The sequence below is a fragment of the Salmo salar genome, chromosome ssa20, assembly GCF_905237065.1.
Source record: "Salmo salar chromosome ssa20, Ssal_v3.1, whole genome shotgun sequence".
NCBI classification, from domain to species: domain Eukaryota; kingdom Metazoa; phylum Chordata; class Actinopteri; order Salmoniformes; family Salmonidae; genus Salmo; species Salmo salar.
Window position 1 is genome coordinate 21066830 of NC_059461.1, and position 12939 is coordinate 21079768.

General features: G+C 43.5%; 1 protein-coding gene across 1 annotated transcript; it reads right to left on the minus strand.

Moving 5' to 3' along the window:
• Nucleotides 1-2212: 2212 nt before the first annotated feature.
• Nucleotides 2213-12690, minus strand: LOC106579927 (TBC1 domain family member 10A). The gene is made up of 9 exons (XM_014160331.2): nt 11723-12690; nt 9846-9945; nt 8423-8530; nt 8233-8339; nt 7984-8098; nt 7673-7738; nt 7363-7552; nt 6160-6314; nt 2213-5553 (listed from the first exon to the last, which is right to left on the minus strand). Exons 1-9 carry the CDS (start codon nt 11902-11904, stop codon nt 4849-4851), a joined length of 1728 nt encoding a protein of 575 aa, XP_014015806.1. The 5' UTR covers nt 11905-12690; the 3' UTR covers nt 2213-4848.
• Nucleotides 12691-12939: the final 249 nt, after the last annotated feature.

Here is a 12939-nt window from a genome sequence, read left to right on the forward strand (position 1 = left end):
GGGGAAAATTTACAAGGACACACGAGACAAGCAAAGTCTGTATGGAGGAAGGGATCTGTAAGTGCAGTGTTAGCACAGCATATACACAAAGACAAGCATTGCTTTGCACAACTTGCCTGTGCATATATAAATATAGACATTGTGTATTACCAATGTTACTCAAGGTTGCTACAGGTAACTACATCTTCATAAGGAAGGGGAAACATCAAAGTGTAGAGTTTCCCTTTGACAGTTGATGAGAACTCCACATGGAGAAACACTGGGATGTTTCAATTATCAGGCCTACCCCAGACCTCCTTCCTGAGTAGGGCTCCTCGCACAACCCCTAATGTTTTCCCTAGGTGTGATAAATTACACTTTTATTTCACCCTGCCTTGAAAAGCTCACCTGCATGGCCTATAACAAGGTCTGTAGACATATTCGTTACCTCTGCCTTTTAATTTGACCTGAGCCAACCTGTCATGCGCCATCAAACATGGGAATCGGATACCTCAGAAATACAGCCGGCTTTTGCTTTGCACTTTGCCGTGCCCCCTATTCCTTAACACAAAGAGCCATGGGAGCAGGGAGAAAGTAACCCGCATCGCATGAATCAACCACTGTGACAGGGGTCCGTTAGGTCGAAGGATCAGGACCACAAGTCTCTCTTTTACTGCTCCTTCTCCCCATCTCTATTAGCGGAGGACAAGAAGGGAGGGATGGATTTCTAAAGGCATATATTTCCGTTGAACAGATAAATCAGATCATTTCTGAAGAATGGAGAAGAGCACAGAAAGGGCCTTCTTGATGTCCCCCTTTGAGATGTAAATGGAACGGTGGCACTGAAAGAGGGGCAGGTGTCCACTGCTGAGAGGGAGTGCGTAACGGTGGGTGCATGGATTCCTAAACGATTAACTGTTGACATACCTCTAGCCAGTTTAGACACCATGAGAGCAAGGGGCAATACAAAATGTGACTAACAAATCATTGTACTCTTTACCATGGTTTCACAATGCCCCGTGCAACCAGCTATTATCAAACTTGTGAAATTATGCACAATACAGTGTATTCAGCATTTTACAGTATTTCAAAATGTTTGGTTCTCTGTACCAAATAAAACAATTGCATATAAGAAATTCAAATTCTGGTAATTGTTTAGTAATTTTTTTATCTTGACTTGCATTTGTTCATTCAACACACAAGAAACAATAGAAATGGAAAGACCTAATTATTCATGCCTACAGACCTCAAGGAAAGAAATGACCTGTTGATTGGAGACACAGGTAGTCCACCTATTGTCTGACCATAAATGGGTTTATTGGGGGTGTAGAGGTAGCAATTTGTGCTGAACAAGGGGAAGAGGTTTGGCATTCACTCCAATTATCTCACACCTCGAGGTGGGAATAAGAGATGTTTGACCGTCAAAACAAATTAAGAAAAACAAAAGCGCCTGTATAATTAGTCAGGGTGGCAGAAGTACCTTGGGATGACCTCACCTCGAGTAGGTTACACATCACAGAAATGAGGGTAAAAAGGGACAGATTTCAAATATTTCCTTAATTGGTTGAAGTGTTTGAACGTTCTTGGAAGACAAGTCTACAATGTGTACAAAACATCAGGAACACCTGCTCTTTCCATGACAGACTGACCAGGTGAAGGCTATGATCCCTCATTGTCACTTGTTAAATCCACTTAAATCAGTGTAGATGAAGGGGAGGAGACAGTTTAAAGGATTTTTAAGCCTCGAGACAATTGAGACATGCCTCGAGACAATTGAGACATTGTGTGTGCGCCCTTCAGAGGGTAAATGGGCAAGACAAAAGACTGAAGTGCCTTTGAACGGGGTAGGTGCTAGGGACACCGGTTTGAGTGTGTCAAACTGCAACGCTGCTAGGTTTTACCACGCATAACAGTTTCCTGTGTGTATCAAGAATGGTCCACCACCCAAAAGGACAGCCAACCAACTTGACTCAACTGTGGGAAGCATTGGCGTCAACATGGGCCAGCATCCCTGTGGAATGCTTGACACCTTGTAGAGTTCATGCCCTGACGAATTGAGGCTGTTCTGGGTGCAGGAATGTGTTCCTGTTTTGTACACTGTGTATACGGTCTTCTACAGCTCTACTGCTCCCTCTGCTGCTATAAAGTAAACTCACCCCACAAACTTCATCAGGCTCACTCACCTATTCACTACTATACTAAATAAACAATTTCCAATTTGCAAAGTCATTAGTTGAAGATCAAAATGATTTTATTTGTAAAAACAACAATATGTAACCACTTCTAGGAGAAATACAGAATATGATATATTTACGGATGGTTGACATTAATACCAGAGGTCTCTTCAGAAGAACACAATTAAAACCAGCATTCTTGCTGAGAAGATATTTCTAAGGAAGAAAGCATTGCTTTTTGTGTTTGCTTTTCAAACTGTGAAACTAGTGTCAAAATTGTCTAGCTAAAATAGATAAGTCTACCATGATATGGCAAATGGTGGATTTTGATTATTGTTTGTTAAATAAAATATGTAGCATGGAAACAATTGAAAAAAATAAATGTTCATTTCAAAATAACGTTATTTTACAAATTAGTCTTATCTACACATTTTAAGCATCAAGTTCAACTAGAATACTTGCAAAATGGGAAGTATGTGATACAGGCCGCTATGCACTTAGGTGGAGAAAGGCTTTGTTTGTAGCTTTTTTACTTGCCCTCGTTCAACTGGTATTGCTTTTTAGTGAGGTCTTAGAGGTGACTTGTATAAGAAACTTGCAGGATTCAGTGGAATGATGTGTCATAATACTTGATGTGCATTGAGTCATGCACATCTTAATCCCTAATGAATAACTTCCCATAGTGCTGTAAACAGAATATTTTAACTTTTGACACCTTTGATTGCAAACCTTAAGCTCCCTCTAAACTGAATTCCCCAAAAAGGTTATGGTCACTGTCCAATTAGTTTTTTTTCTTCCCCAAAGCAAAGGCAGGATCATAACAGGCCTCACAACGTTCCCAAATGAATTACATTGACTTAAAAATGGAAAGGCTCCCATGTTATCCCAAAACATGAAGATTCCAAAAATGTCCCAAAAGTAAGGTCTCAATCACCATGTACAGAAACCCTCTTTGCCCGTCTGCAACGATTGCGTTGAGACAACTAAGCATTGAGTAAAAGGAAGTAGATCACTGACGATTCTAATCACATCTTTGATTTCATCACCATCTTTGCGCCGTCTGGATCGGTCACTCAGTGTAGCAATGAGGTCATTCATGTCTTTCCAATACCACAGAGATACAGTAACTAGCCTGCCAGGTCCATAACACCTAGCACACCTGTGGCAAGGACCAGAGGTCAACACTTCACAGCTAACTGGCATGGCACACACAGCACCCCCCCAAAAGTGTTAAAAATAGGAACATGCATTAATACATACACGATACAGAGAAGACTATGCATGTTAGCCACAAGACTAATTGGCTTTTAAGGAACCCAAAGGCAGGAATGTGCGATATTGTGAGGAATGTCCAGTCCCCTCTCCCTTTTACATATCTTACATGAGTTAAACGCTACATAGGGACTGGAACAGCCTGGCACAGTGAGGATTTGTCTTGTCTCAGGACATCAGGCCCATTACCACCTGGCTAGGAGAATAAACAGTCACAAGTAATGCTGGTCCGGAGGATTTATGCACACGTACAAGGCACACGTCATGTCAGGTTTCACTGGAAAGTAAAACATGCTTGCATGCTAACGAAGTTCCTTTGAAAGTATGGAAAGTACGGAATTGATAGGGAATGGATGTCCTCAGATTGTACATTCGAGACAAGATTGTTGTGCTTTCCTTTTTAGGAAGGGGAATGTAACAGATGGAAGCACATACCAAGGCTGCTCTCTGGTGGTGAAGAATGGAAGGGCTCTTTGATTATCACCAAGGCTAACTGGGACATTAAACAATATTTATCTCTCTTTCTTAAGCATTCCTATTTCCTACACACACAACAGGTGATTTGGAGATTTGAATGAATATTGAAGAAGAAAAAAAAAACTTGCATTTTGCCCAAAGGAAGGCAGGTTGAGTAAAACCCTAGAACCTGATACACTATTGGCTGGTCTTTGACATGTTTAAAAAAGAATGCATCATGTATACAATAACTACACTACCAGTAAATGAGTAACATGTCTCCCTTTCACATCACTAATAGAGTAAAGAATAATGAAGTAACATATGGATTAAAGTAGTAGAACACTTAGAAGTGATGCATTAGTGAATGCTGCTGACTGTGGTCTAGGCAATACGGTGTCTTAAAAGCAAGCACGGGGGAAGAAATCTATAGAAAAATATACAATTGTCGCTCATAGTTGGGCAGCAGTGCCATTGGCCATGATACACCCAGTTACAGGTTGATGGCGGAGCTGTGCTAGTGCCTGGTAAACAGACAGAGGGCTTGGTTGGCATGCAGAGGGCCTAAAGTGAGTGAGTGAATGGGAAGATCTCAATAGCATACTCCTCGTGCCCTCGCTCCTCATCTCCTTCTCAAAACCCACTGGAGGAGAAAGTCAGGGGAGAGACCTCTGGCATACTATGCAAGTAGTATGCCATTGAGATCGTCCCAATGACAACTAGAACATCCTCCGTAGAGCCATCCTGGAATCTCCCACAGAGGTCAGGGGGCACATATGCCTGGCCTGGGGCAGAGCAAGGCTTTTTGTGTCTGGGTGACATCAGATTTAGACTCTCACTATGGAAGTGAGTCAGGTCCAGGATAACACAGGGATTGTTCCAGTTCCTCTTTCACTATTCACTCCTCCACCTTGTTCCCATCATGCCCAGTTTGACATGCAGTTCCACCCTCTGCCCAAAGCAAGAGCTACAGGTATGTGTCCTGATCTGCCTCTATGCTACTCAGACTCTGTGTGGACTTCTGGAGGGGCGACACTGTTAGAAGAGACTGGCCGTTAAGCGGTGGTTGGTCGCTAAGCGGTGGTTGGTCGCTAAGCGGTGGTTGGTCGCTAAGCGGTGGTTGGTCGCTATGCGGTGGTTGGTCGCTATGCGGTGGTTGGTCGCTAAGCGGTGGTTGGTCGCTAAGCGGTGGTTGGTGTGGCGGTGGAGAGCCTTCGGGTGTGTTTGGGAGGGGTGTGTCATTGAAGAGGGACTGCTGTACTGTTGAGTCTCTGAGAGTAGGCATAGGATCTCTCAGTGGAAGCTGGGGGTCTCTCAGTGGAAGCTGGGGGTCTCTCAGTGGAAGCTGGGGGTCACCGGCTAAAGGATAAGGGTTGGGGATCTCCATGACAGGAGGGGCTTTCTTCATACTTCCTTTCTTCTTGCTCTTCTCCTCCTTGCTCTTCTTCAGCTGAGGTGTAGGCTGAGGGGGAGGCAGGGGCGACTCTACGATGATGGTGGGGTTCTGACGCAGGTCCTGGCGACTGGGAGGTTCCGAGGCCATAATAGCCCTAGCACCGTGCATTCTGGGAGGGGATTTGCAGTGAAGCTCACCACGGTTCTTCCTCCAGCGCTTCAGCTGAACATGGTGCTCCCTTTCAATGTCCCGCTCTGACACAGGAACCTCCAGAACCTGAGGGAGAAGAAGAAAGGTTACTGCTGGTGGTTGACATTACAGGCACATAGTACACTGTGTTACTAAACAGAAAATTGGTTTAGTCTGCATTGTAGGAAATGTCATGCAAAAAGACCAGGGCTAATGGCCAAGAGGAGAAAAGGCTTTTCAGTAGGGATTCATTCCAGTCCTAATCTTAACCTTGTTAGTAAATGTCAAACTGCCTGAGGCTGAAGGAGCTTCTCACAGTGAGAATGGTCAGAGAGGCCATTGTCAAACTGAAGAGACACTCACACGAAGCCAGGGAAAGGGACTAGACACAGACTAGTCAGAACTGTGGTCAATGTGTCTCTCTCTGCATCACTTGAACTTCCACCCTGAACTCTACATTTCCACAGTACTATAGACTTCTTAACAGCCATTGTCCTCTACAGACAAACACAGATGACTATTCTCAATCTGGGTGAAATAGGGGTGTGATCTCATTCTCTTGGTCCTTTCTACTACTCCAGTCTGCTCAAAGACCATACTTATCCTGCGGTTATGCATCTCTAACTGTGTTTATTATTGGGTAAGTCCTGTGTCTCTCTAGCGTCATCGATTCCCTGCTAGTGAAGTCCTTACCTCCCTGACTAGGAAGCCCTCCTGCATGTAGCGTGGCTCTATGGTCCTCAGCAGCTCCATGGTCTCATACTGGCCCTGACACGCCTTCAGCTTCTCACGGGTACCCAGCATGCATTTCAGCAGCACCAGGCCCACCCGGAAGATGATCTTCACACCTGGGGGAGGGGTCAGAGGTCACACGGTCACTAACTGGACATGAGGGATGATGGCAGATGTTAGAATCCACAATTACAAGCATCACAGGAACTTTATTGATTATCTCATTTGGGTGATCAACAAATAGGAAGAGTGGGATAAGTTGAGCCACCCTTGTTTCTAGGGAACCATTCACAAAATGTATAATTTGACCAAATATTTAGGGAGGTCATCATTTTATGGCGTCTGTGAAGGAAGAAACCACATGGAAAAAGTGGTAAACAAGTTAGGTCCAAAAAACTGTTTTTCACCAAGTCAAATGTTTCTAAACCAAAGTAGATCATTTTAAGACCTTGCTATACATCAATTGGGCTCTCTATAAGCTTCCATAGGAGGTCCTAAACCTTGGATGAAAGTGAATCCTTGTAGCTGTTTTGCGTAATATAGTCAAAATGTTAGCCTTGGGGTAAGTTCAGCCAATGGCCATGGGGTAAGTTGAGCCAATTGAAGTGTTTTCTTCCCAGGTGTAACGCAAGGCATTATGGCTGGGATATGAGGTAACAACAGAGCCTGGTCCATGTTAAAACATTTTTGTAAAAAGGGGTTAAATGTGTTAAGATGATTAAAATTATTAAAAGACCAAAAAGCGATTATGATTGTGTTGAATTGTGCTTGGGAAATAAAGATAGACATGGCTTTAAGAAGGTAGTGTTAATATTTCATTCAGCACAGAAATTTGTAGGCGACTTAACATGCCCTGTCCAGCAGCTCAACTTACCCCATACCCGGGGTAAATGGTGCCGAGACCACTTTTTTTTTAGACAAGCTATGTGTTCAAAACGGTTATGTTTTCATGAATTCCAATTATTTCCAGGGATACCCAACATCCTGAAATATATGTAGATCTCTTTGTTAGAAAGAATACTATATTTCCCTTGACAGAGTGAATTTTATAAAAAATGGCTCAACTTACCCCACTCTCCCTTACTGTAGATGTATAGTGTAAATTGGAGGTCGTAACTGAATGAATGCAAGACAGATGTTTGTATGGAAGTTTCTGCAACAAACCGTCACAGAGGAACATGTCCCAGACGCGGAGCACAGAGGCCCAGGGCAGGGTGCGGGAGAAGGCACACATGAACCACTCTGTCATGTAGAGGATGGGCTCCATCTTGTGTTTCTCCAGGTGGCGGTAGACTAAAGGGGAGACGCGCCGAGTCAAGGCATACAGGATTTCTCCATCTAACTGAATGGCCTCCTGCAGGGACAGATGAGCATGTAGTCTCATACTGACAGGATAACAAAACATAACTCGTGTGGTCTAGTTAACTCTATGTGCCTTTTCCTGTAGAGCATTCGTGAAGGGCACATGTCTTACCAGCCCAGCACTGTAGTATCCAGGAAGGTACTTCTCACAAATTTGGACCAGCCCCCAGAACGCATCCTGTGGAAAAACATACAGATGGTGGTGTTAGGACATTGTGAACGGAACCTTCCCTTTCAGAGGAAACCAAAACTAAAGCACACACTAGCAGGCAAACTACAGGTGTAGCATACATAAACAACTCCATCGTAAATAGGTGGTTCAGAAGCTGGTTCAGAGCACTATTCACTGTGCTACACCACAGGTCAGGCAGTCATTGTGAGAGAACCATAGTTCAAGCATGAGCCCAGAGGCACAGGGTTCACCTCAGCAGGCATGTGCATGAGCAGCACAGCAGCAATGGGGGCCTGGGCTTGACAGTAGCCCTCCTCTGGCCTGTATAGTGTGTAGGCCTTCAGAACACGGAACAGGTCCTGTTGCCTGTGTGGGTAAACAAACATACAAACCCATGAACAACAGCAATGAACACACAAGGACAAAGGTCAAACAAGACTAAAAGTCAAACATCAGTCACTGAGTGAGGGTCAATTATTCCATTGTGTGAGACAACTAACCCGTGGCCCCCCCGTGACACAAACATCTCATGGAAGGGGAACTGTCTGTGCAGGTCTTTCTCAATCACATCCAGCTCCTTCGGGTCTCCAGCCTGACTGTCCAGCTCCTGAAACAACACCAGGGAGTCAACCACATTCCCACAGAGTAAAAACACACAGAGAGCAAGAGAAAGAACATAACATAACCAACCTCGAACTTCCCTCGGTTCTGTTCCCTCTTCACTTTTCCCCCTGACAGGTAAAGCCAAGCACGGCCTCGCAGTGAGGGAGGAATCCCTTTCTGACACCGCAGTCTCACCTGTTAAACAGAGACAGAAATGTATTCATCACCAACCAAGGAATGTGCCAGTGAAAATGAAGCTGCACTGTAATAGAGTTGTTATACTACATCTTTATACTGTAGGCCAGTATCGTTGACTGAACAGGACGGACCTCGTATTCAGGGAAAACAGAACAGGCCTTTGGAAATAGGTGATCCAAGACAATATTGTACAGGTTCAGTGGAATAATGGCTTATTCACAGTACTACTCAGTCCATTTATTTTTACTGAGATCATAGGCCCCTCCTCCTCCTCCCAGAAGAGTGAACATCCATGAGGATATCATGGAACAACAAAGTAGAGAAGGGGAAACAGAGACACTATGACCTTCACTGACTGACCTCAATTAACCAGCAAAGCAGTCAGAGGCAAAAAAAATGCCTACTGAATAATTTTGTATATATTTAAGTGTGTGCCTCAGTGCGTTTCATGTGGTAATGCCCTTAACCAAGTCCATACTTGAGATTGCAGTGAGAACAAGCTAGTCGCTGTCAAACCTGAAATCCCACCACCATCTTTGTAACAGGGATGTGAGGTCAGTACAACCACACCCAGAGTCTTGCTCTGTTACTTAGCCCAACATGGAGTCAGTGAGTGAGAAGGGTCCTTGCTATCTGGGTTCCTTGGGACATCCATACTATATTAAGGTTAGTTAAGGTTAGTGTTTACGGTAAGGACCCCCTAAGGATCCTGAGAAAGCACTAACCGGAGACAAAGGGACGGGTTGTGTCACTCCCTGCTGCTGACTCATAGAAAATTAGATGAGGCTGTAGTTGAATAGCTAACGTTAGACACACAAGTAGATCCGGCTAGGCAACTGGAGATGAAAACAACCTGGCCAAAGGCCAAAGACAAGCACAACCTCCATGAAGAAAACTATCATCAAAAGGTCAGCTTCTTCCAACCATTTTAAGTTTACAGAGGAACAAACAGGCCAATGTCTGAGTGACATACAGCTTAATCACTGGCTTGTCTTTGAATTATTAGGCACTGCAAAATGTTGTTGTCGTCCAATACAACCCAAACCCCCAACATGCCTGCCCTGGATAGAGAATGGAAGTAACAGTTGGATTGACACATACAGGGCAGAGTGCCAACAAGATGAAAGTACTAACTAGGCCCCGGTTGGCTAATAACATAATAAGGAGTTGCCACATACTGTGAAAGAACTTATTTAGGATCGTTTGAGGAATAATTAAGACCAGATGGTGAGAAACAGTGTCACAACAGTCTAGACATGGCAACAAATGAAGTCAGACCTATGAATGTTCCAACTCTCAGTAGCTCTCTGACCTTTTTGTGTCTCTTGACCATCCATTTGTCCCAGTTGCTGAGCATGTCCAGCCACTTGACCTCTCGCTGTCTCAAAACCTCTGGAGGGACGTCCTGAGCCCTGGGGGAAGGACAGAAGAACAAGAAGGAAAATATTAACATTTCCAAAACTATATCTAAGAAAAATAATATAATTTCTCAGAAATGTGAGTGTGTATTACAGCTAGTTTTATATAAACTGTGTCTAGAAGAACTACAATGCAAATGTACAGGTTTTGAAGCATTAAAGATAAGAGATTCAAGCAGGGGGAAAGGGAAAAACAGGTAGGCTATCAGAGGCATTCGATTTTCCGTCTACGTACTTAGGCAGGGCGGGCCTGGTGCAGAACCAGTCAAGAGATGAGGTAATGCTATAATGTGGTAATTTTGGCTCTATCCAAGAAACGGAACTGAGATTAGAACACTCACAATGCATGGCAAAATATAGGCCTAACATTTTCTTATAGGTTGGCGTGATGGCGCTCAACTAGTATGTAATCATGAGCACAACCTTGTAATCATGAGATGTAAGAAGTCTTCAAAGAGAGGCCTTTAAATGTGGACCTTCCTATTTCCTAGAGGTCTGCTGTAATTCTGTTCACTCCAGTAGCCCAAAATGTGCAAAGAGCTATAAATATGTGTATCTTCCTTTGCAAGTTTGCCTACCACCCTACACAAATGAAAATAAAACCCTTTTGTCTTCCACTTCCTATACAACCCTGAGCCAGAATAGGCACTCCAACAATAGGGCACCAGAGCTGTGGCACAAGGCCAGTCAACCTCACAGAAAACAGGAAGCTCCCAAGCAACTAATGCTTGGCACAACTTTCACTCATTCCTCCACTCACAGTGTGCTACTCAGCAGGGCCAAGGGGCATGAGCACAAGAACAGAGCCTTCTCACAATCACTTGTTACCTCTGCTCTGGCAAAACCAGAGAGGAAATTGGAAAAGTGCTCATGGAGCAGATAATGAAATACGTAATATTGTTTAGATATGAAGTTGTTTGGAAGGTGAAGGGAGCAGTAGCCCAATGACAGAATCCAGTTGTGCTCCAACTCTATGCATCTTAAGGGAACTATTAATGTTAGGAAAAGAGCAGAATCAAAGTCATAAAAAAGATGTGCTGAACCAAGTGTGGAAGTACATGTGCTCAAGAAAACAAAACCTGGTGTCCCTCCAATCAAAGGGGAGCGTTTGCGTCTCCATGCTGCCAGCAGTTATATGCCATCAGTGTCCATAAGGCATTGTCATTCAAAGACACAACAAAAGAGATGGATGAACAGGAAAGGAGATTAAGATGATAAAGCCGGTCAGCGTAGCCCTTCACACCCCTTAGGTTATTCTCGGTTTGCCTCTAGAGTATTCTGTTCTTATCTTATACAAGACCAAACATTGGACATAAACAAACAAACAATCAGGGGCCTCCCCTGACCTTTAGAGCGGAGAAGTGGTTGGAAGGGAGGGCTGTTTACAGAGATTTTATGTTAGCAAATGTGCTCACGTCTTAAAATAGTATTGTATTTAAATGACACAGCTACCTAGTGAAATAAATCACATTCTGTTAGAACAGTGAGTTTGTCAAGTCCACCTCAAATAGCCCATTCACATATCAACTAGGTGACATGATCGGGTGGTTGATACTAGTGCCATTTATTTTTCATGGGTGGGGTTTGAGACGAGACAAACATTTATAAACACATTTGATGTAGTTCAGTTCATGTACATGTGAAAGAACTGGTATTTGGTAAACAATTCACACCTTCCCCACCCAAGTTGTGAGAGTTAGCCAACCAACTAAAGGAGTGTACAAGCTTACAAATGATGGGGCCATGCGAGCAGAACACCAAGGTTACTTACGATTCTTCTGAATACTGTTGCGCCCCTCCAATAAATCCATATTTATCCGTATGCCTGTCATTGGTGAAGCCGTTGATCTCGGAGTCTGAGCCAAGGGAGCTCTCGTCGTCCATATGACTGCTGCTAATTGTCCTGATACTTCTTGAGTCGGCCGACTTGAGACCATTCTCTATTTTAGCCATGATAGCTCAACAATAACCAAAGTTAACGTTATTTCGTTGGCACTGTCACAACCAACAGTAAGAAACCAGACGAAAGTTTCCAAACAAACAAAACCATTGCCATGGCATGGAACACGTAGCTAGGCTAGCTAATTAGCTAGTGTTAGCCGCTACCAAACAGCCTATCGAGGTTTTTTTTTTTTAAGTTAGTTAACTACTGTAACTAGCTACTACAGTTAACTAGCTAGTTACTTAATCTGGTTATTAACACAAACAAATACTTAACATGATCTCTGAGCGAGCCAAATTAGTAAATACCGCAAAATCCCCCGTACGATGTTGACTTTCCAGCTTTTCAAATCTGACTAACGCGTTAGCCTAGCTAGCTTGTGATGTGTCAATGATGTATTAGTTCGCTAGTAAGTTAACCGGCTAGCTAAAAACGCATGCTAGGTTGAAATAACTTCCATCGACTACATGTTAATCAAACTAGCACAATTCACCAAAAATGTGAGATTTGTGTTTGTTACGTCGGTGAAGCAAGCTAAACAACGTTTTAGTGTCCTTCCTTCCTGGTCCATGGATTCCGTTTCCTCGCCTGGGGGGGGAAGTTCGGCTGACTCATTTAGTCTGTGTTCAGGGTGTAATTAGTCCAAAACAGTTGCAAAAGGTAGGTCCCTCCCTGCTTCGTTTAAGAAATCCTTTAGTCGATTGACGCATCCCGATAATCGGTCTTCTCGCGAAAACATCTGTATTGTTCGAACGGTTTGACCTAAAAACTATTATGACCACTATGGAAAGGGGAGACTCAAGTGTCACGGGACTCGTCTGTAGGTAACGTTACCGTTAAAAAATGAGTACATAATTAAGGTAGTTGTGCGCCTACCCCAAAAATGGGGTTACATGTGTAAAAAAAAAATTATATATATATATATATATATTTCCTGAGCTTTCTTATATCTGCTAAATATGACTGACACTTCAAAAATGTGTCAGTCATATGTGTCATGTCTTTTTTTGCCATTTATGAATGGTGTTATTCAATGCCTTTCTCTG

Coding starts and splice junctions, on each gene's coding strand:
- LOC106579927 (XM_014160331.2), bottom strand. CDS start 11,904: ATGGCTAAAATAGAGAATGGTCTCAAGTCGGCCGACTCAAGAAGTATC. Junction 9,946..11,722: donor CAACAGTATTCAGAAGAATC/GTAAGTAACCTT, acceptor TCCTTCCCCCAG/GGCTCAGGACGTCCCTCCAG. Junction 8,531..9,845: donor TGGTCAAGAGACACAAAAAG/GTCAGAGAGCTA, acceptor TCTGTTTAACAG/GTGAGACTGCGGTGTCAGAA.